The sequence below is a fragment of the Dermacentor variabilis genome, chromosome 7, assembly GCF_050947875.1.
Source record: "Dermacentor variabilis isolate Ectoservices chromosome 7, ASM5094787v1, whole genome shotgun sequence".
NCBI classification, from domain to species: domain Eukaryota; kingdom Metazoa; phylum Arthropoda; class Arachnida; order Ixodida; family Ixodidae; genus Dermacentor; species Dermacentor variabilis.
Window position 1 is genome coordinate 26,405,345 of NC_134574.1, and position 24,394 is coordinate 26,429,738.

Sequence of the window (24,394 nt, forward strand, 5' to 3'; positions counted from 1 at the left end):
TCTTTGCCTAAGGCCTTGTCCGTTTAGCGCTGTTACCTTTCAAAACATCAAATACAGGGCAATTGAATATGTATATAGACAACTAGGAGTTATCAAAAAGGAAGCGAGAGAAACAGATAGACTGAATTGGATTCGAAGAATGGAAACAAGAAAGTCTACAGATATTTACAAGAATGACAACAAAGGAATTAGAAGGAAAAATCAGTAGAATAACACGAAGGGCAGGGCCTTGCTGTATGAGGCTCGAGCCCACTGCCTAACGAAAAAAACATACATAACCAAATATTCGCAACAAGATGATGCATGTGTATGCTGGATGAACAATGCGGAACCAAGTCAGTAAATGCTAATCGAATGTTAAGTGACTCACCCAGCGAGAGGGGCATGTAACGTACGCCTTCCAGAAATACTTGGATTTGAAGCGCATGAAAGCGTCAACTGGTCAACAACGACTATCTACCTTGAACCGCTACCAATGCCGTTACAGGCATTGGTATTGGTTTAAGGTGGATAGAGAGGTTTCGACGTAGAGAAAACAGACTAAGGCGATCTGTACAAAATAAATTAATAAAAAACATGCATAGCCTACCCCATTAACTCTACCAGGCTAGGTGACTATTTGCCACAACCCTGTTTCAAAGGGCATGCGTGTAAATGATCCTTATCATCACGATGTTTTCTTTTCGACCAGTTATTGCTTCGCACGTACCTGTGATTATTTATGTCAACTGATACACACGAAGGAATTAAACGACACTGCGTGATGAACACTCACAGTGGACAAGAGTATTACGGTAGGTATCGTGTCGCAGTTTAAAATTACGAAGGAAAGTGTTACCATATTAGAGCACCCGGAAGAAGTTTTAACACCCTGCCTACCTTTAAATATGACCTGCAATTGGTTTGCCTGGTTGTAGTTGCATTTTGCATGCAGGTAATCTTAAAGCAATGGTTGCTTTACGAACCGTCCAAGACATTCGTCACCGTGGCGGCTGTCTTGCCGGCTGTATTTTCGTTTGTATACGCTGGCCTGAAGTCTCTGCCTTTATAACCAGCCGCCACCGACAACCTCCGCAAGTGGCGTCACTGCACTAACCCTTTAAGACTAACATGCCGAGGATGACGAGGCAGTCTTTGACGAAGATAGGTTCTCCTATCGAAATGTTGGCCAGCCTTTCTAAGGCACCTTATCCCTGCTTACAAACTTTATACCACTGCTTATAGGAAGGTACTTATGAATTGGCTCATGTAAGTTTTGTATGCTGGCCGCTTATTTCGAGCTCTGTGGTGCGAAACAAACACGTACCTTCATACGTAAGAAAATCACGCATATTGTCTCCCCACGGGCTTGTGTAAAGCGCAAAGTTCTGTTTATGGAGTGGTGAATCGAATTCAACGAATTCTTTTATCAGGCAAGCAGTACGCGGCAGGGCGCCTTTAGCGAATCCTCCATACTGGGCATGTCTCTCCATATATGATATCTACATAAAATATAAGGATATATAGCCCACTCGCAGATATGTCTGAAGCACAGGAATCCTTTCGTAAAATCGTCAGTTACATTTTGTGAATTATTTGATAAAATGTTCTTTCTCTCAGTTAGTTATTCGGTATGTGCCACTAGGTATGAGCCCGTACTTGGCCACTGCTTCGGATAGCTGTGTCCCCCTAAGGCACAAGTCGTACTTAATCCCAAAGTGTTGTTCGATGCGTGTACTACTTTTCTGTGCATCAAACTGTCATCACCAAATTGTGCGCATTGCAGCAAGGTCTAAAACATTCATTCAACCAGTTTACTCAAGCTTCACTACGCCAATATTCTATCATGTCCATTGGATCCGCATTAGTGTTGTTGAAGAGGTTAGGATCACTAGTTAATGTTTGTAAATGCAGTCTAGAAGCGAAAACAATTCCGGCGATTCAAATACTCCCCATTGCAAAGTTTGAACGCAGCTGTATATGTGTTTTCATTTCGCGATATATTGAGGCAAATGATATGAGTCCGAAATCACCGAACGAACTGGCATTGGGCCAGTGCCTTCAGGGCCTTCGCACTGGGAGGGGCAGTATGGCAACGCTCGCCTGATGAGCACCGTCGGTGCCAACTGTGAAAGAAAACAATGACGAACGCGCGAGCAGTTCCACAAACGCGTTCGCGCGGTTACGCCGAGGCATGGGGACGCTCAACCCATGAACGGGTGCCTAAGAGCTGCGCTCAGAATACGCGGGGGCAACAAGTTAGCGCGACATAACGCGTGCAAGTGCTGCTATGCAACACGAACAGCTACGTAGAACACAGCACCGTGGCCGCCGTTAGGTCAGGTTTGCTGGGCGGATGATCTTTGATTATTGTGTTGAGCGGAAAAATTGTTGCGAATAGAGAGGTCATGTGGACAGGACTGAGCTGCCAGGCGTGTCGCAACGCCGGTTTGGCGAGAAGGGTCGCACGCCGATGGGGAAGGAGATGTTAGGCAACAAATTCAGTGGCAACCTAGCGGTAAATGCGAGAAAACATGCGTTAACATTACGTCGTAGATCACTGAGGTCCGGGATCCATGATTGAAATCGTGTTGACAACGCTGGAAAGTGTTGTTAAAGAGATCACTCGCCAGACATCCTGGGTCTTCGAGGAGCGAAGTGCAAATGATGACGGTGGTTGGGAGCGCACCACTGCCATTCCCACTGTTATATATATATTGTTACGTAGGAAGACGCAGACAACAGCCCGCGCTAGCCTCTAATCGTCGTGTTCACCCTACTCGCCTCTTTGTCATCGCAAATAATGTTCCGCAGCACTACCCCCGGCGGCAAAAGCGCCGTCCCGGAGCGACTAAACGCCGAACTCGGAAGCAGTATAGTAGGCCTTGAGCCTACTTACGTGCACATCACTGGATGCCAGAGTAGAGGAAGAGGTTGAACGCACAGGAGCGATTTCGTACGTCACAGGCGTCACCTGGCGCAGCACGCGGTAGGGCCCTGCGTATCGCGAAAGCAGCTTCTCTGATAGTCCGCCGCGACAAGAGGGCGACCACAGGAGCATGAGCGCACCAGGCGAAAACTATACGTCACGGTGGCGGGCGTTGTACTGACGCTGCTGGGTGGTTTGCGAGGCCGTCATTCGAGTACGGGCAAGCGGGCGTGCATGGTCGCCGAGGGCGATGGCGTCACGCGCATACTCGCTCGTTGAGATCGCAACAGGAGGAAGTGCCGTGTCAATGGGCAATGTCGGTTCGCGACCGTAAAGTAGATAAAATGGAGAAAATCCGGCGGTGTCATGCCGGGAAGAAGTATATGCAAATATGGCGTAAGGAAGGGCAATGTCCCAGTCGAAGTGGTCCTTGGAAACATACTTGGACAGCATATCGGCAAGAGTATGGTTTAACCGCTCTGTCAGGCCATCGGTTCGAGTATGGTATGAGGTAGTCAGCTTGTGTTGAATGGAGCTGCACAATGTCGGCGATAACTTTCGAGAGGAAGTTACGACCACGGTCAGTAAGCAGCTGTCGCGGGGCGCCATGAAGCAAGATAATGTCACGCAAGAGAATGTCCGCGACATCAGTGGCGTAACTGGTAGGGAGAGCCCGCCGCGTGATAGCGTATCGGGTGGCGTAATCAGTTGCGACGGCTACCCATTTGTTCCCAGAGGATGACGTGGGAAAGGGACCGAGGAGGTCTAATCCGACACAAAAAAACGTTCCACAGGGACGGTGATCGACTGGAGATGACCAGCAGGTAGCACCTGAGGTGTTTTCCGACGCTGACAGGGATCGCAGGCAGCAACATAGCGTCGGACGGAGCGAGCGAGACCAGGCCAATAGAAGCGGCGGCGGACGCGGTCGTAAGTGCGGCTTACCCCAAGATGTCCTGCAGTGGGTGCGTCATGCATCTCAAAGAACACAGCATGTCGTACATCTTTTGGCCCGATAAGAAGAAGACCAAATCCGTTAGGTAGGAAGTTCCTTCAGTACAGAATGCCGCCCTGGAGGACATTTCGGCGAACGGATGCGTCGGTAGGGGTGGAGCGCCGACGCTCAATGAGTGCTCGCAGCGATAGATCTCGGTACTGCTCATCGGCGATGTTAGCGAAGGCAGACACAGAGGAAATGCCGTTGGCTGTACAACTGTCGGCGTCGTCAGGCTCGTCTACCGGGTAGGGAGACAGGCAGTGAGCGTCCTTGTGTAGTCGGCCATACTTGTAGGTAACAGAGTACGAATATTCTTGGAGGCGTAAGGCCTAGCGACATAGTCTTCCTGTAGGATATTTCAGTGAGCATAACCAGCAAAGCGCGTGATGGTCTGTGACAACGGAAAAGGGTTGGCCATATAAGTATGGGTGGAACTTCGCAACCGCCCATCTAGGGCCAGACACGCTCAGTGATGGAATAGTTGCGCTCCCAGGGTGAGAGGAGCCTGCTAGCGTCAGCGATAACACGGTCGTTGCCGCGCTGGCGCTGTGCCAGTACTGTGCCAATTCCGTGACCGCTGGCGTCAGTACGATAGGCGCAGAAGGATCGAAATGGGCTAGAGTGGGAGGCGTTGTGAGAAGGTCGATTAGAAGCGAGAATGCAGAGGCTTCGTTATCGCCCCACTGGAAAGAGGCGTCTTTTTTCAAAAGCTCGGTTACTGGCCGTGCTATGGCCGCGAAATTTTGCACGAAACCGCGGAACTACGAACAAAGGCCGATCAAGCTGCGCACATCCTTGACACACTTTGGAACAGGGAAGTGCGTAACAGCATGGATCTTGCATGGGTGCGGTTGCACTCCGTTCGCGTCAACGAGATGTCCAAGGACGGTAATCTGGTGATGGCCGATTTGGCACTTCGATGCGTTGAGTTGCAGACCGGCTTGACGAAAAACGTTCAGGACTGCTGAGAGGTGCTCGAGGTGTATAGCGAACGTTGGGGAGAATACTATAACGTCATCCTAGTAGCACAGGCACGTGGACCATTTGAAACCATGAAGAAGGAAGTCCATCATGCGTTCAAAATTGGCAGGAGCGCTACATAGACAAAGCGGCATCACTTTGAATTCATAAGGACAGTCGGGTGTTACAAAAGCAGTCTTCTCGCGGTCGAGATCGTCCAGGCCAATCTGCCAGTAGCCGGAGCGAAGGTCAATAGAGGAGAAATAGTGAGCACCGTGGAGGCAGTCAAGGGCGTCATCAATCCGAGGTAGGGGATACACGTCCTTTTTGGTAACCCTGTTAAGGTGCCGATAATCCATGCAAAAGCGCCATGAGCCATCCTTCTTTTTTACCAGTACAACAGGGGACGCCCCTGGACTACATGATGGTTCTATAATGTTCTTAGCAAGCATTTTGCGAACTTCGGTGTGAATAACTTTACGCTCAGCCGGTGACACTCGATACGGGCGGCAATGAATAGTAGGGGCATCGCCGGTAATAATGCGATGTTTAACAGCTGTAGTTTGGGCCAAAGGAAGATCGTTAAAGTCAAAAATATCGTGGTAGTAAAAACAGAACGCGGTAGAGCTCACGAGCATGCTTGGACGGCATTTCGGGTGCAATCATTTCCTGTAAGTCGGCGGTGATACAAGTTGACGACTGCGATGGTAGAGGAGGATCGGCTGAATTGTCGGCTACGGCAATATATGCTAATGAGTGATCCTCGAATGAGCAAAGCTGGGCCAGAGACATCCCGCGTGGTAGTACTTGTGTCGTCAAGCCAAAATTGACCACTGGCAGGCAGACGCAATTCGCCGTAATAGATAAAACTGTATGATGTACTGTGATCCCGTGTGTAAGGAGGACGTCTCGCATAGAAGCCGCGATGTAGTGACCGTCGGGGATTGATGGGAATGACACGAAGTCAACGTAAGTCAGTGCTGAGAGTGGCAAGCGAACGAATTCGACGGAACCGAGGCGACTGGGGTGTGGTTCAGCGGGATCCAGAACGGGGCGGTCAAAGCGAAGAGTACTACCGGAACAATCGATGAGAGCAGAGTGTGCGGAAAGGAAGTCTAAACAAAGGATGATGTTGTGGGGACAGTGGGCGATGACTGTGAATAGCACGATAGTGGAGCAATCGGCAAAGGAGACCCGGGCGGCACACATACCAAATACGGGGGCTGTTCCGCCATCGGCGACACGGAAAACAGGCGTCGTGGCGGGCGTGATTATTTTCCTCAGCCGGTTACGAAGGTCAGCGATCATTACCGACAAATGCGCCCCAGTGTCTATAAGAGCAGATAAAGAAACACCGTCGACTTGCACGTCAAGAAGGTTCAGATGAGTGGGCTACGTCCGTGGAGGAAATTTGCGGTGTAGGGAGCAATGCAGCGTCACCTCGAGGCGCTGCATCATCTAGTTTTCCGACTGGGAGCGGCGTCCGAAGGGAGTCGGCGAATAGGAGCGACGGGGCTGGGGGGGGGGCGAAATTTTCGTCGTTGGGGCGAAGGCGAACCAGAATAGGGGCGGTTCGGCGCAGGAAACCCAGTGGCGGCATTATCGGAGCGGACGGCATAGGGACGAGAAGGGCCACCTGGGGGGCGAGTGTAGGCAGTATAAGTAGACCGGGTCGGGGAACTCCAGCGACTGTGACAGTGCCGAGAAATGTGCCTGATTCGATGGCAGTGAAAACAAATGGGCATGTCGTCAGCAGTGCGCCATTCAGATGGGTTGCGTAAACGTGGTGGGTAAGAAGATGTGGGACGGTTCGGAATCGAAGCCGGGAAGGTATCAGGGTGATGGGCCGAGCAGATGGTGTGAAGACTCATGTTTGCAAACTGATGGCGGGAAACTGCATGAATCAGGAAAACCGTGACTGCAGGTGCGTTGGAGGGGCTGGAGTCGAAGGCAGCCGGATAGGCGGCCTCGATCTCACGCCGGACGATTCTGGTAACATCGCCAGTGTTGTTGGGATGAGGAGCGTCAGCACAGGAAGACGTCGCTGAGGTGTTGGGCAGACGGGCAAAGTGCTGGTCGATACGTCGGCTTTTAGCGAGTTCCAGGCGGCGGCGCTCTTTTATAAGTGCATCCACCGTCGCCACGTTGTTGAAAACGAGCAAGTTCAAGGCGTCATCGGCAATGCCTTTGAGGATGTGGGAGACCTTGTCGGACTCAGTCATGTGGGCGTCAACTTTACGGCACAGAGTCAAGATGTCCTGAATGAACGTGACGTAGGGCTCTGTTGACGTCTGCACACGGCCGGAAAGCGCCTTCTGCACGGCAAGATGGTGACCGTAGTGGTTGCCGAACAAGTCTCGGAGCTTTGCTTAAGCGAATCCCAACTGGGGAGCTCATCTTCGTCCGTCCGAAACCAAACTCGAAGTGTACCACCAAGGTAAACGACTACTTTGGCGAGCATGATTATAGAGTCCCACTGGTTATTGTGGCTGACGTGCGCGCACAGGCTCATGCAGTCCTCCACGTCTTCCCCATCTTTGCCCGACGATACGCCAGGATCACGGGGAGCGGCGAGAGTGATGTAGGTCGTCGAAGTGGGAGCAGGTGTCGGAGCCGGTGGAGTCGATTTGTCGTCGCCGGGAGCCATGAAGGAAGGCTCGACGTATCGTCCACTGCGAAGCTCCGTGACGATGTACAGGGAATGTCCACCTCCACCAGATATGTTACGTAGGATGACGCAGATGAAAAGCTATATACAAGTATATTTACAAGGAAATTCGCCGCACTTGCCCAAGAGCCAACAGGCCGCGCTAGCCTCAAATCGTCGTCGTCGTCTTCACCTTGCTCGCCTTTTGTTATCGCAAATAGTGTTCCGTAGCAATATATATATATATATATATATATATATATATATCAAGACTCTTCTAAGCTATCTTTACACTTCTACTACCACGTGATGAGCTTCCCACCCTTCTAACACATGCACTTTGCTTTCCGCTTTGACACTCGTAATGCTAGCGTATTAAAAACAAACGTCAGCTTTTCTAGCGTGAAATGTACAGCTCACCTGGCGACTGTAAACATATGGCAGAAACGCTTGTAGTCTGCAAGGGACAGCGCTCGTTCCAGGATTCGGAGGCAGAACGCTGCCCTGGCACCGCTGCAGAGCAGCAGGGCTCCGCAGAGCGGAGGACGAGGCTGCGTCCCGCTTGCCTTCAACGTTTTTGGAGGCGCCCATACGCAGCTTGTCCTGCACGCCTTCTAACATTTTGCGGGCGGGCCACGTGGGCACCGTAGATACCGTAACAGCACTGCGGTGGGGACGCCGCCGGCAGCAACGTGCCTCTAGTGTCCATATATTTTCTATCGCATAAAACGAGGGCAAACGACGAATCGCTGTTGTCGTCTACAACTATGCTCGTGCAGTCTTTGTGTTGGCTCACATTACGCGTACATATGGCTATAGATAGCCATCCCGTCTGCAGTGTAGAAACCACGAAAACATATTTCGCGTGATCGACGTACCCTGGAAATTATTACCACTCGCGGCATTCTGGCGACTATGGCGTAGCGCTGCCGAGCTCCGAGTCACGAAATGAAGACCCCGACAGAGGCAGACGCATTTCCAAGGGTGTGGAATGCGTAAACACTCGTGTGCCTAGTTTTAGGTGCACGTTAAAGAACCCCATGCGGCCAAAATTAATCCGTAGCCGCCAACTACAGCGTGCTTGAAATCGAGTGCTGGTAAAGGTACGTTGAATCAGCGATGGGTAGAGTGAAAACAAAAAGCACTATACTGACGGGCGACTTCAATGCCAAAGTAGGCAAGAAGCAGGCTGGAGATAAGGTAGTGGGGGAATATCGCATAGGCACTAGGAATAGCAGGGGAGAGGTATTAGTAGAGTTTGCGGAACAGAATAACGTACGGATAATGAATACCCTTTTCCGCAAGCTGGATAGCCGAAAGGGGACGGGAAGGAGCCCGAATGACGAGACTAGACATGAAATAGACTTCATACTCTGCGGTAACCCTGAAATCATACAAGATGTGGACGTGATCAGCAAGGTGCGCTGCAGTGACCATAGGATGGTAAGAACTCGAATTAGCCTAGACCTGAGGAGGGAACGGAAGAAACTGGTACATAAGAAGCCGATCAATGAGTTAGCGGTAAGAGGGAAAATAGAGGAATTCCAGATCAAGCTACAGAACAGATATTCGGCTTTAACTCAGGAAGAGGACCCTAGTGTTGAAGCAATGAACGACAATCTTGTGGGCATCATTAAGGAGTGTGCAATGGAAGTCGGTGGTAACTCCGTTAGAGAGAATACCAGTAAGCCGTCGCAGCAGACGAAACATTTGATCAAGAAACGCCAATGCATGAAAGCCTCTAACCCTACAACTAGAATAGAACTGGCAGAACTTTCGAAGTTAATCAACAAGCGTAAGACAACTGACATAAGGAAGTATAATATGGATAGAATTGAACATGCTTTCAGGAACGGAGGAAGCCTAAAAGCAGTGAATGAGAAACTAGGAATTGGCAAGAATCAGATGTATGCGATAAGAGACAAAGCCGGCAATATTATTACTAATATGGATGAGATAGTTGAAGTGGCTGAGGAGTTCTATAGAGATTTATACAGTACCAGTGGCACCCGCGACCATAATGGAAGAGAGAATAGTCTAGAGGAGTTCGAAATCACACAGGTAACACCGGAAAAAGTAAAGAAAGAGTTGGGAGCTATGCAAAGGGGGAAGGCAGCTGGGAGGATCAGGTAACAGCAGATTTGCTGAAGGATGGTGGGCAGATTGTTCTAGAGAAACTGGCCACCCTGTATACGCAGTGCCTCATGACCTCGAGCGTACCGGAATCTTGGCAGAACGCTGACTTTATCCTAATCCATAAGAAAGAGGTCGCCAAAGACTTGAAAAATTGTAGACCGATCAGCTTACCATCAAGTGCTTACGAACTATTTACTAAGGTGATCGCAAATAGAATCAGGAACACCTTAGACTTCTGTCAAGCAAAGGACCAGGCAGGATTCCGTAAAGGCTACTAAACAGTAGACCATATTCACACTATCAATCAGGTGATAGAGAAATGTGCGGAATATATATATATATAAGGGTTGGCCCTTATATATAGCTTTCATTGATTACGACAAAGCGTTTGATTCTGTCGAAACCTCAGCAGTCATGGAGGCATTACGGAATCAGGGTGTAGACGAGCCGTATGTAAATATGCTGAAATATATCTGTAGCAGCTTCACAGCCACCGTAGTCCTCCATAAAGAAAGCAACAAAATCCCAATAAAGAAAGGCATCCGGGAGGGAGATACGATCTCTCCCATGCTATTCACAGCTTGTTTACAGGAGGTGTTCAGAGACCTGGATTGGGAAGAATTGGGGATAAAAGTTAATGAACAATACCTCAGTAACTTGCGATACGCTGATGATATTGCCGTGCTTAATAAATCAGGGGACCAATTGCAATGCATGCTCACTGACCTGGAGAGGCAAAGCAGACGAGTGGGTCTAAAAATTTATCTGCAGAAAACTAAAGTAATGTTTAACAGTCTCGGAAAAGAACAGCAATTTACAATACGTAGCGAGGCACTGGAAGTGGTAAGGGAATACATCTACTGAGGGCAGGTAGTGACCACGGATCCGGATCATGAGATTGAAATATTCAGAAGAATAAGAATGGGCTGGGGGTGCATTTGGCAGGCACTCTCACATCATGAACAGCAGGTTGCCATTATTCCTCAAGACAAAAGTGTATAATAGCTGTGTCTTACCAGTACTCACCTGCGGGGCAGAAGCTTGGAGGCTTACGAACAGGGTTCCACTTAAATTGAGGACGACGCAACGAGCTATGGAAAGAAGAATGATGGGTGTAACGTTAAGGGATAAGAAAAGAGCAGATTGGGTGAGGGAACAAACGCGAGTTAATGACATCTTAGTTGAAATCAAGAAAAAGAAATGGGAATTGGCAGGACATGTAATAAGGAGTGAAGATAACCGATGGTCATTGAGGGTTACGGACTGGATTCCAAGTAAAGGGAAGCGTAGCAGGGGGCGGCGGAAAGTTAGGTGGGCGGATGAGATTAGGAAGTTTGAAGTATGATTAAAATTAAGAAGTTGGAGAAGTATGAGAGAGGCCTTTGCCCTGCAGTGGGGCTAACCAGGCTACTGCTGCTGCTGCTGCTGCTGATGATGATGAAAGGCACGTTAAACCCCAGAATTTACTTAGTATTAATTTTAAAGAAGTTTTTATTTTCCACGCTGTGCGCAATGTCTTCATATGCTCTTATTTTTCTTAAAACTACAAATGCCGGTAATTTCGCTTTGCAAGTATAACACGCACCAAGGAGACAACGTATTTTTCTTACATCGCGATATTTCTGCCAATAAAGAAATATTTGCCAAGTGTTTTACGTTTCCATCGGGGCAAAATCGCAAGGTCTAGATGGACGTGACGGAAAATGCACAATGTCGCATCAGAATATAGTCTAATATTGGCTGAATAAAACGCCTCGTTCATTTACCTAGGACACGTATTAGTTGATTTAGCTTTCGGGGATGTAATTTCATTGATCATTCATTACAGTTGGCAGATATTTACCTAGGTCATTGCTGAGGACGAAAAAGCTAGTCGATTATATTTGTTAACAACCAGTCGATTGGAAAGAAAACTCGAGGATTTATCCCACAAAGTTCGGCACCTGAGTGGGTGTGACAGACAGGCTTTTTCTACATTTTAACTTTACCTCTAAAAAGGCAACACGAGCACTTTGTGGCAGTTAGTTGCTGGCATCGCTGTGCTTGTTGCTTAACTTCGTTGTGCAACTGTCGTGATTAAGGCCTTAGCGTATTCTTATTTCCAAAATTTCTTCAATGGTACAAGTGATTAAATATACAAAAGCAGGTTAGCTCCGGTGTTGTATTCATCAGTAGGGCTGGATGCCCCACGAAGCAAAGAATGTTACTTTGATGCTGTTCCGGGATGAAGGCCCATTGTTTGTAGGCAGCCTCCTCGGATCTAGTTTAGTTAGGCTTAGGGTTGTGAACCGTCCTGAATTCAACCGCACAGTCATGTCTTTGAGTAAATGTCCCGTGTTGCGATATGACGCTGTCAGCAATGATAAATATTTGAACTTTTGCGTTTTCTTCTGCTAGATAAGTGCACCACGGTTAGCTTATAATGCGTTGCAACTCGTTAGAAAATTCTCCGCTTTCGTGTTTTCTTGCATTCTCGTAAACAAAAACGTATTTCGAGTTCTGTCACAGGCCTTAAGCGTTCACAGTCAGATATTTGCATTGACAGTCGTGTTAGTAGTATTTGTAACCATGTAACTTTCTTGTTGTGAATCATGACATTTTAGGATGTGAAAATTCTCGAAATTTGCCGCACGTACACTCTAGTGGCTCTTGACAGGGTCGGTCCCTACGGGCCCGGCCACCCGTTTTCCCCTCTTTATCTCCCTCTCTCGCTTCTCCGCTGTCCTCTCAAGAGTGGGCAGCCCTATAAAGACTAGGGCATGCCCACTAGAGGTGCGTGTGGCTGCGGATGATGGAGCTGAGCAATGTTCTCAGGTATTTCCGAATGGTCTATGGAGGTGTTCTAGCCATGCATAGGTAACCGATGTGGTAAGTGTCGCCCTCATGTGGGGTCACCGCGACTCCAGCTTCTGCTGGTGGGTAAAGAGGTTTGAACCACACGGTTCACAACTGGGAGAAAGCATACCTGGGAGGTTTGAACCACATGGTGGGAGAAAATCTCGAGTGACGAGGAACAAATCACTGTGCCTTTAAAAATGTGGTTTACCCGCCATCGTTGCTCAGTGGCTGTGGTGTTAGGCTGTTGAGCATGAGGTCGCGATATCGAATCCCGGCCACGGCGGTCGCATTTTGATGGGGGCTAAATGGGAAAACACCCGTGTACTTAGATTTAGGTGCACGTTGAAGAGCCCCAAAATTTCAGGAGTCCTCGAAATTTTGGAGTCGAAATTTCCGGAGTCCTCCACTACGGCGTGCCTCATAATCAGAAAGTGGTTTTGGCACGTAAAACTACATAATTTAAAAATGCGGTTTCCTACTTCATTTATAAATCATTCGGAATGTTGCTGTTCATCGTCGAGCCCTCACAGTTTCTCTTCCGTGTTGTGCAGATCCCAACAACTCGAGGCAGTTGGTTTTCGTCGGGCATGGCTGGGGAGGCATGATCGGCTTCTGCTTCGTTACACTGCACGGGAACTTAGTACACCGCATGATCGTCATCAACGGCTACCACCCGTTAGCCTTTGTCAAGCAGCTACAGCGAAGCCTCATTCAGATGATGATGTCCTGGTAAGCTATTCATCTTCTTGAGTTTCACAAAACCTTGGACATAACTTCTTCCATTTTTACATTCCTTGAGTAGCGCGACCTGCTGTGACTGGCCATGCTCCACATTTTGTCATTATTTATGTTATTGTTTGGGATTATTCATGCACTTCCTTTTTTCCAGCTCCATTTTTTCTGTCTTCGATTTCTATGCTTCTGTTTATTTATTTCTAAAGAATGGGCAGGTGTTGTGCCAGTTCTAGTGGCTATCGCCAGCCTGCCCATTGCTTTTGTTTCCCTTTCTTTCAAGTGTACATAATTTTTACTCAAATAATATATTAACAACAATGTTCATGCCTCTATGCTAAATGTGAGACCCCCGTTTCTCCCTTCTTTCTTGCATCTACACTAAAAAAATTTGAGGACACGTTCATTTCCTTCACTTTTAACACAGGCTCAAATAGGAGCTTTGTGTTGCCGAAAAAAAATCCTGATTGTTAACAGTGGCTTAAGAGATAGTGCTGCGCAGCAGCAGAGGAGGAACATGGTCGGGAAGTGTGAGCTAGGACACATCGCTTGGCTATACTTTCGTTTAAAACATCTCTATTTCAATAGCATGGACATGAAGGGGAGAAAAAGGTTATGAATGTTGGTGACCAAGTAATTCCTACTTAGAAGTACAAGTAGACACCTAGCAGCCACCTAAATGAAAGTGAGAGAAGCAGCGACATATAAATTGGATGCGAAAGATGGAAACAAAAAGGTTCATGGAGCTTTACAAAACGGCAAGCAAGAGATAAGGAAACAAAATTTATGCAGCACGAAAGCCAGTGACTTGTTTTCTGAGTCTCGAGCTAACTAACTGAGGAGAAACCGTACACGAGTAAATCGCCATCAAAGGGGCATGTGTCTACAGCAGGAAAGATACGGACATGACGCAGCACATTGTTATGTAATGCAAAGATATTAATCCCGTCATAACCGCAGGGAACGTCCGCCTCGTAGGGTCGGTAGCATTGAAGCCCAATGGAAACGTTTACGGACCATGGCGAGCGAGAAAACCTTTACCAAAAGCTCATATTTGCGCTGATATAAAAAATTCGCACATGGAAACATTAAGAATCTGGCAGATATATATGTATATGGCGTATCAGGGGCGATATTTACCGCATACCTGTATCTGCCCAGTTCTCAATGTGTCCATACATGAAGCGACTGCCGTATATGGTCATAAGCTACTTTATGACGCGTATGTACCAAATATCTCTATATTAGCCCAATTTTAACATGTCTATTTATGGTCCTCTTATTGGTCGTACATGTGAAATGTTATTGACTATAGGTCTAGCACCTTGAAAAAGTATAGGCGTTTACCTTTTATATATGCAAGTAACTAGGGCTGCATTATCATCATCATCACCAGCCTATTTTTAAGTGCAATGCAGGGCGAAGGTTTCTCCCAGCGAATTCGAATTAGCCCGGCCTTGTGCTAGCCGATTCCAATTTGCACCTGCTAATTTCTTAATTTCATCACCTCGCTTAGTTTTGTGATGTCCTCGACTGCGCTTCCTTCACTTGGCACCCATTCCGTAACTCCAATGGTCCACTAATTATCTACCCTACGCGTTACATGGCCTGCCAACTCCATATTCTTTCTGTTCATGTCAACTAGAATATCGAATTTTCACCTTTATCTTTTATCGTTGCGCCTAACATTGTCATACTATCACTCTTAGCGTAGTCTTCCACTTGTTCTCGAGCTTCTTTGCTAACCTCCAAATTTCTGCCTCATATGCTAGCACCGGCAAAATTCAATGATTGTACACGTTTCTTTTCAACGATAGTGCTAAGCTACCAGTGAGGATTTGGTAATTCATGCGATGTGCACTGTAACGCGTTTTGTTCAGTACGTTTCCCGGTCATGATCCGAGTCTTCAGCGAGCAAGTCACCTAGATAAACGTAATCCTGCACTGACTCTAAAGGTTGACTGGCGATCATGAATTCGTGTTCCCGTGTCACTTTATTTAACATTACCTTTGTCTGTCTTATATAATATTCAACCCTACTTTTACACTAGGTAAGTTCGGGTCCTCAATGATCTGTTGCAATTCATCCCTAGTGTTGCTGAACAGGACAATGTCATCTGCAAACCAAAGGTTTCTTACATATTCGCAGTATATTTACACTCCTAAACCTTCCCAGCCTCATTGCGTTAACACTTCTTCTAAGCATGCAGTCAATAGCATTGCAGAGATTTTCTGCTTACCTGACCATTTTCTTAACAGTAACATTATGATTTTCTTATAGAGAAGCAAGGTAGCTGTGAAACCTTTGCAACTATTTCGCAAGATATTGCCGTATGCCTCCAGCAACCTTTCAATACGCAATGTGTCTGTGACAGCTGATATTTCTACCAAATCAGATGTATCTTCATAATCTGTGAAAACCATTTAGAGAGGTTGATGGTACTCCGCATATTTCTCAATTACCTCGTTGATGATATGGAGGTAATCCACCGTAGAGTATCCTTCGCTGAAGTGACTCTGTTCTCTTCATTGATTGAAGTAAAGTATATCCCTGATTTATTTGGCAATTATCTTGCTGAGTATTTCATACAATAAAAAAGCAAGATAATGAGCCTATAATTCTCCGATATTTTTACGGCTCTGTTTTTATGGCTTAGTATATTATTGGCATTCTACCAGCTCTCTGCGAACATGGTGCTTGTAGCTGTATAATAGGTTGACATATCGGATACATATCGTTCTGTATCTCATTTCATTCATAGCAACCAGCTCTGCCTAATTTGTGCGTAGTTCATTACATCAGTAAGTCAATATTCATACCTCATCATCTGAGCCATTCAGGGATATTCAGATGGGCAAGTTATGTTCAGCCAGTGACAAACACATTTGGCCTATATGCTACTCCCGCGAAGCATTTTGTTAATGCTGCAGCTTCGAGGCGCATGTATCCGCCATTTCACGTTTTCGAGTGCTGCACAATAAATGTCTGATTGGCTTGGCGCATCAAAAAATTGTTGCGTTCGATGGTCGATCCGTTCCATACGCACGTTCTAGGTCGATTCAGACCGATTAGGATTCAAGGCGGGCACACGCATTTACGTATGCAACAAATTACGGCAATACCCATCTCACAATGCCTGTCGACGGCAGGGTGTCGGAGCGAAATGCTTATCATTCTGGTTTTTGTTTCGTTCCACTGAAACACGTTCTGTTCCGCTTCTGCACCGGAACAAAAAAAAAAAGAATATTATCCGTAGCAATTATGAACGGCTTTGGTTCGCATGCGAAAAGCTTCGAAGCAAAGGAACGATAAAAAGAGTGTTTATTTTTATCAATAAGTGTAATACGAATTCTGAGATCATGCTCAGTGTGTAGAGCCAAGGCACTGAGCGTGATCTCAGAAGCACCATGTCATCGAGTGTACCAGCCGAAATGCGAGAGGTTGTTCCGATAGAACTAACTTAAACGAACATAAACAAACGATAAAACTTCGGTAACAAAGCGTTGTAGGCGTAGGAAACAAAACAATAAGTTCTTCAGCGCACAAGCCCTGGGATTTGCTACGGCGCCTATCTGCTAGTGCACCGAGCGGCAGGCTTAGATTAGTGGAGCGCTCGACTGGCTGTCGCTCGCGCTTATCCGTGCCCGAGATACGTGCTTCCGCGCACCCTTGAGGTACGCGCTGATGCTGGCGTTGCCTGACGTCGGTTGTTTCGGATTGCCGACTTTTCCCTTGAACCGGAAACCGATAAAGAATACGTAGGTTTCACACCGAAACAAAATAATAACATCTTTGTCATGCTTTTGTTCCGGTCATAAAGATCCTTTCCATTCGTTTTTCGTTTTCGTTCAGTTCCGACACACACTGGCCGACCGTACTGTGTTAGCATTGAATCAATATAGCGACAACACATATTGCCGCCTTCGAAACGAGTTGTGTGCATGAGGCGCGCATGAGATAGATAGCACCCGGAAGGGGATCGAACTAAGTATCCTAAAAACGCTAACGCACTAAAATTGGCTTAGCGTGCACGTTTGGGCTTGTTGGTGATTCAATGAAAAAAACGACAAAGCTCAATAAAATACAGGGACACGAGAGAGCGCTGTGTTCGTGTCGCTCTCTCGTGACCCTCTCTTTTTTAGCACTGTCGTTTCTTTCGAAAGCATTAAAAATGGTTTACGTATTTAAGAGGGCAGGAGGCAAATAAAATAATTAAGAAGCAAGGCTGATCGCGCCACAGTAAAGCATGACAAATCCGTGAAGTTATTGTGGACTATACCCGAAGACAAGAGACAACATTGAGGAAGAACCCATGCCACAATTACCATCCATGGTAATGTGGAAGAATTCAATCAATGTAGCGACACAACATATTTCCACCGTCTAAACGGGTTGTGTAGGAAGTGTGCACTGCAGCGGGACTCCTCTTTCGCACTTCCTTAGGAACAGCCAGCACATTCTAGCGCCACCGCTGAGAAGCGTGGCTGTGGGCTCCGACGTTAATGGCGTGCCGGTGTGTGCCAATGCTGCTAAACACGCGATCTGAAAACCGAGCTCCTCTCTCACGCTCCTAATTGGAGATGCTGCGCCATCTAGTGGCAGTGCCGAGAAGTCCGCGCGTGGGCTCCGAGACGAGAGGCGTGGTGCGCCAGTGGCATCCCACGCTGAGAATTGTTCCTTCGCTTGCCACGCACTCAGTAACACATACTACCCAATGCATTAACGGTGGACCTAGCTCAAGCGTTGGCGTGAAAGGCGTTCATGTAAAGGCGGCGCCTACAAGTACACTTGTGGCGCGTCCTGCTAATGCGCTGGGTTGCTGTCTTTGAGGAACCCTTGTGACGTGGACTCTATTCCGCTCAACATCGCATAAATTTAGTGTATCTGTGCCGTCATTGTAGAGCGGTGCACTTCCAGTTACCTAGCTACCCAACTTGGCGACAGAAAAGTTCGTTGAAGAACGGCACACACATACTGTCATATACCCAGTGACCCAAGTTGGCATCAAGGGGGTTTATTGAAGACCAGCACAGAGCAAGTGGCACATGCCCAATGCGCCAAGTCGTGCCCATGTTTCGTCGCGCATCGGTATGCCTACCCAGTCCCGCGTCTGCATGCAGGGACCCATGTCGGCGCGAAGGAGGTTCGTTGAAGAACGGCACGTCAGCACACTTTGGCGCATGCTCAGTGACCCAAGCTGGTCTGATTGGTGAGGTAGAAACATGTTACATAAGCAGAGCAGCCCGATGCGCAACCTATTTAACCACGAACCACCCGGTGACTGAGGTAGGCTGGAAAACGGTTAGATGCGCAGACGCACACATAGCCTCAGTAAGCACGTGAAGCATCCTAATAATGCTACCGCATCAAAAACAATGACCACAACAATAGAAAAGAAAATTATAATTAGACAAACTACATACTATATTACGATAAATCAATATTGTGGCATATCAGGCGTTCCTCCTGCAAGGCAGCCATCTCTGTGTTTCTAGAACAACGTGGTCCGATAATTTCGGCCACCGACGGCGACCCCGAGGAACTGCCTCTCGCTCCATACTACTGACCCGCTGCCACCGCCGGCGTGGCCCCTCGTTCCCTTTTTCCTGCGCTCATCGCTCTTCAAACTACTACTGCTCGCACAGCCGCAAACACCCTTTTCGCTTTTATCTCGCTACCCGCCCGTCGGTGTCACCCCCTAAGCGGGAATTAGGGCGACAGCTTGGTAGTGCAAGAAAGCACGCTGCAGGCTACAGGAAATGGAAGAGGGGAATGCAGCCGCGCCCACAAGCTGAAGGAATGAATGTGACAGCCGTAGTCCGTGCAGCCACAGGAACGCGCCTTTACGCCGAAGCTGTTCCCCCCGAATACAGCGAGCGCTCAAGAATGTCACGCGTTCACACAGCCCTAGTGAAAAAAAAAATGTGATGAAAATATTTTTCGAGAGTAACATATATTAAATTTGTGCTGTTACTAGTGAACCAAGACCGCTTTAAGTTTTTTAGTCGTCATGGATTATTTTGTAAAGTAAGAATAGTTTTTAGTGTCAATAGAACTGATTGAATTTTAGCCAGGTCGAGGTAGTGTAAATAAAAGGACAAGTCTTTTTTCAGAACTTATTGGTAAAAGGTATATGCCTTGAAAATGGTGCTCATAGTAAGCATAACGAGACTTAACTTGGAGCACTTGCTTGCTGCATTCTGCTATTGCATGTGTCCGATCCGAGCAATTATAGTGTTTCTATTTTTTTCTGTTAGAAGAACGAGTACTCAAAAATATTTCGCCATATATATTTTTATTTTCTCATTCTTTTGAATAATGAATTGAATAGCCCGCAGGTATCGATAAAAGAAGGCTACTGGCGTCCTGAAAAATGCCCTGCGCCAGCTTGGTCGTAGGGTCACATCACTTTTGTACACAATAGAAAAAACACTATTATTCACTGCATACAATACCAGACATGGTAAACTTATGTCCGCCGAAGTGAACAAGATTCATCTGTATGGGCACGCGAAACGAATTTCTTCATATTATTTTTGGTGCTTTCACTCAATGTAACATCTCTAAATTGTATATTGTAAATAGACCAAAAATACAAATAAGAAGCAAAAGAAACCAATAAGGCAACAAAAACTTTCTGCCATACGCAGGTAAACAAAAAACAATGAAAAACAAACTCTTTCGCTTAGGTATAGAGATCGGCATAACAGAAAACTCGCACGAGCTAGCAACAGAAAGAAATGCATTGTATTCGTCCAACAGCGTCCATGTCTCGTCAGAATACTTAATTTACATCAATGAAAAACGGGAGAATTGATCAGGTTACAAACTTGAAAAAATGGGGTTTTTTGTGCTAAAACTACTTTCTGATTATGAGACACGCCATAGTTGAGGACTCCGGAAATTTTGACCACCTGGAGTTCTTTAACGTGCACCTAAATCTAATTACACGGGCGTTATCGCCTATCACCTCCACCGAAATGCGGCCGCCGTGGGATTCGATACCGCGACCTCGCGCTCAGCAGCCGAACAGCTATACACTCAGCAACCACGGCGGGTATTGTTTAAAACTTTGAGCTATGTGTTGCACACTTTCGCCAGTTCATTATACTGGGATACTCGTTATATATATATTCATTACTTTATACTCAAGTCTGTTTCCTATAATTTGTATGTGCTCTTTCTACAACTATAAGTTCCGCTCAGATTGTGGTGAATGTTCCTGTTTAGGTAACGACTGATGAAGGCATTGCAGTCTTTCTTGACTTCCCCAAAAATCTACAAAGAGAGTTTCATTTTATAGGCACCGAAAAAAATGGAATGAAATGGAATGGAACATAACGCGACCAGTGTAAGCTTGATCGAAAAGTAACGCCCAAAAATGAATAATGGTCTGTAAGTTCAAGGAAAGATTCACCGTATTTCCGTTTGACATCATGATCTATCTTCTTGTTTATTGGATGAAAAAGCATCAACTTTGTCTTTTTTGCATCTATTCTTAGTCTGTTACTTGATATCCACATGTTAAGTCTGAGCAGCCATGTATTTGAGCGACCGTCCGTCAATTCGCCGTGCCTCGCCGCGGCAGTCATTGACCCCTGCTCTTGGAGCCGAGGTGGCTGCGGGCCTGGGGCGCCACCGCAGCCACTCGGTCAAACCTGCTTTCACTCCTCAATAAAGCCAGTCGACTCTGCGCTCTCAAGCTGTCAAAGGTGTATTCCTTGCCTCCGCCAAACCGAGCTCCGAACACATTTGACACACATAGCAGTTCCTGTAGGTTTTCCCTAGAAAAGAAAACACTTCGTGTCATTTGCAGACACACAGACAGACAATGAACTTTTATTCAGGTCCTGAGGGACTAGCCGGCGGAGACCCGTTGAGGTCCCCGGCTCGCCGCTGGCTGCTCCCATGTCGGAATCGGGAGGCCAAGCCTCTCCGCTCTTTCCCGGGCCCTCTGGACGGCCATGGACTGGAGCTTGAGTTGCGTACTACATATGGCCTTGTCCCAGTCCCGTTCGCTGGTGAGGGACGTATCCCGTAACGCAGGACACTGCCAGATCATATGGGGTAGAGTGCTAACCTCCCCACAATCCGGGCACTTTGGGTCAATTTCAGGATAAATCCTGCTTAAGAAACCTCGCGACGGATATGACCTCGTCTGAAGCATCCTAAGCGTGATCGATTGAGATCTGCATAGATTTGGGTGTGGAGGCGGGAAGCGCCTGCGTTCCTCTTTATAGTGGGAGACGATCTCATGAAAGGTTAATAAGGGGTCGCTGTGGCCGAGCTCCTCCGGATCCAATGTAGCCCCACCGCCGTCGCGGCGCGTTAATTCTCGCGCACGGCGGTGAGCAATTTCATTGGGGTTCGGGTGGCCCGGCAGCACGTTGTCGCCCATGTGAGCGGGGAACCATATAATATAATGCAGGGGGTCACAACTAGTTCTGCATTTGCTTTTCAGAATCGCCTCCACCTGTCTTGCAACCATTCCCGAAGCGAAAGCCCTGGCGGCCGCGCGTGAGTGAGTGTAGATATACGGCCTTTTTGAATTCTGCATCGCCAGCGCAACCGCCACCTGTTCTGCCACGTCGGCCGTCACAGCGCCTACCGAGGCCGCAGATAGGAGCTCGCCCTTTTCGCTGACCGCCGTGACCGTGAACTTACCGGAGCGCCCATATTGAGCTGCGTCCACGAAAGCTTCCATGCCGACCGTTTTCTTCAATATCGCCCTGGCACGAGCTGCTCGCCTGCCCGCATTATGCTGTGGGTGAACGTTTCTAGGGAAGGTACCGACGACGTAGGTCCCTCTGGAATTCTCGTCCAGCTGAACCACCTCGCTGCGACTGTAACGCGGCTGCAAGCCGGCCGCCTGCAAGAGGCGCCCACCGGCGCTGGAGCCCGAAAGCCTTGTGATCTGCGCCGCTCGTTGCGCCTCTATGAGTTCGAGGGTGGTGTTATGAACTCCGAGCTGCATTAGCCTGTCCGTGCTTGCCGTGACCGGAATACCCAGTACCGTCTTGACGCTTTTCCGCATTAACGTGTCAAGCTTGTCCCTTTCAGTCTTAGTCCACTGCAGGGCCGAGACCACATAATTCATGTGGCTCATAAGAAAAGCGTGATGCACCCTAACTAGGTTGTCCTCGCCTAGGCCCCCCTTCTTATTGGAGACTCTCATGATTAATCTGAGAATATTCTCGGTTTTGGCGGTAACATGCGCAATGGTTTTGGCATTACAGCCCCTGGCATCGAGCAACAATCCTAGAACTCTAATTGAATTCACCCTGGGGATCTTCTGGCCGTCCCGCGTGTACAAATCTATGGGAATCTGCTCGAGCGGCACGAGCCCCCGAACCCCCTGCCTTGCCGGTCTGTATAACATGACCTCTGACTTGGTCGGGGAGAGTTGGAGACCCGTGCCCTCCAGGGAGGACTGGGTCACGTCCAAGGCCTCCTGGAGCGCCTGTTCCACGGTCGCCTCCGAGCCTCCCGGACACCAGATCGTAATGTCGTCGGCGTACAGCGCGTGTCCCACGTTTGGTACGGCGGCCAGCCGCTTCGAGAGTCCGTGCATTGCAATGTTAAACAGGAGGGGGAGATCACCGCCCCGTGTGGCGTGTCTCTGTTTCCTAGCGAGAATGGTTGTGATTTGGTCTGCCCCACGGTCACGACCGCCGTCCTGCCCCTCAGGAGGGACTCCACAAACGCGAAAAATCTACCTCCCAAGTTCAATGCCGAAATCTCATTTAAGATGAAGTCGTGCGACACGGTGTCGAAGGCTTTGGACAAGTCTAGTGTAAGAATGCCCCTGACGTCTCTAGTCCTGTTGTCAAGAACCTGTCTTTTTAGCAGTAGCATGACGTCCTGCGTGGAAAGAGATGGTCTAAACCCTACCATATTGTACGGGAACAACCCCTCGCGCTCTATGTGTTTTGAGATCCTGTTATGTATAACGTGCGGGCGACATGAAGTGAGCGAAATGGGCCGGAGGTTGTCAAGGCTTGGGGGCTTCCCAGGCTTAGGAATCAGTACCACCGTCGCCGGCTTCCACGAGTCTGGAACACTACCTTCCTCCCATACCTTGTTGATTTCCTTCGCAATGGTGCTAATGGACCGATCGTCCAGGTTCCTCAAAACCCGGTTGGTTATGCCATCCGGCCTAGGGGCCGACCTGCCATTGAGATTGTGGAGCCCCTCCCTGATATCTGCCTCAGAAAACGGATCATCGAGCTTTGGGGCGTCCTCCCCCACGTATTGAGGGCATTCCCGTAGTTCATCCTTCCCTACCGGAAGATACTTCATTGCCAGGTCTCGGAGAAGGGACGCATGGCAATGACCCCCCTGTTATTGCTTAGGTACAGTCTATCTACGGCGAGTCTCTGATTACCCTTGGTCTGTTTATCATCGAGCAGGTGCTTAAGAAGGTTCCATTTTTCCCCCGTGCGCATTCGCCCGTCTGCTGCCGAGCAGGCTTCGTTCCATTGTTGTCTGTTGAGCTCCAGACAGTGTGCCTCTATGCTGCGATTAAGCTCCGCGATCTTCTTTCTCAGCCTGCGGCTTAGCCTTTGCGTTTTCCACCTCTCCAGCACAGACCTCTTGGCCTCCAGGAGATGCGCCAGGCGTGCGTCCATCCTGGGGGTCTCAAGGTCCGTGGATATTTCCTTGGTGGCCCTTTCAACGTCTCTCTTGACCTGCGCGAGTAGATCCTACAGTGCACCGTACTCCGACTCATCTTCGTCCCGTATCTTTCGGAAGAGATCCCAATCCACGTACTCAAATATCCTAAGCGGGGCCGCTCTGATCCTGACTGATAACGCTACAATGTGATGGTCGCTCCCTAAATTTTCTTGCAAGTTAGTCCAGGCTGCGTCGGTGTTTCTAACAAAAGCCAGATCTGGCATCGTGTCCCTCGAGACCGAGTTGCCTATCCTCGTGGGAAAGCGGGGGTCCGCCACTAGGGTCAACGCGCAGTCTTCTGCCGTGCTCACTAAGTTCACTCCCTTCGCCGTTTGTCTATTATAACTCCAGGCCATGTGCGGGGCATTGAAGTCCCCTGCCACTATCAGAGGTCTGTCACTCGCTATGGCGACTGCCCTGCCTTTGATCTGTCGGAGGGCTGTACACATTGAGGACGAATATGCTCTGTTTGATCCTGCCGCTATGGTTTATCTCAACCAG

At 48.2% G+C, this 24,394-nt stretch overlaps 1 protein-coding gene across 1 annotated transcript in view; it reads left to right on the forward strand.

Annotated features, from left to right (window-relative positions):
* Positions 1–24,394, forward strand: part of LOC142587376 (epoxide hydrolase 4-like) — a 200,615-nt gene that overhangs the window by 122,574 nt on the left and 53,647 nt on the right. Inside the window, exon 5 of the mRNA XM_075698331.1 lies at positions 13,038–13,215. Within this exon, the coding sequence (XP_075554446.1) occupies positions 13,038–13,215 (178 nt within the window). The remainder of the gene's footprint in view (positions 1–13,037; positions 13,216–24,394) is intronic.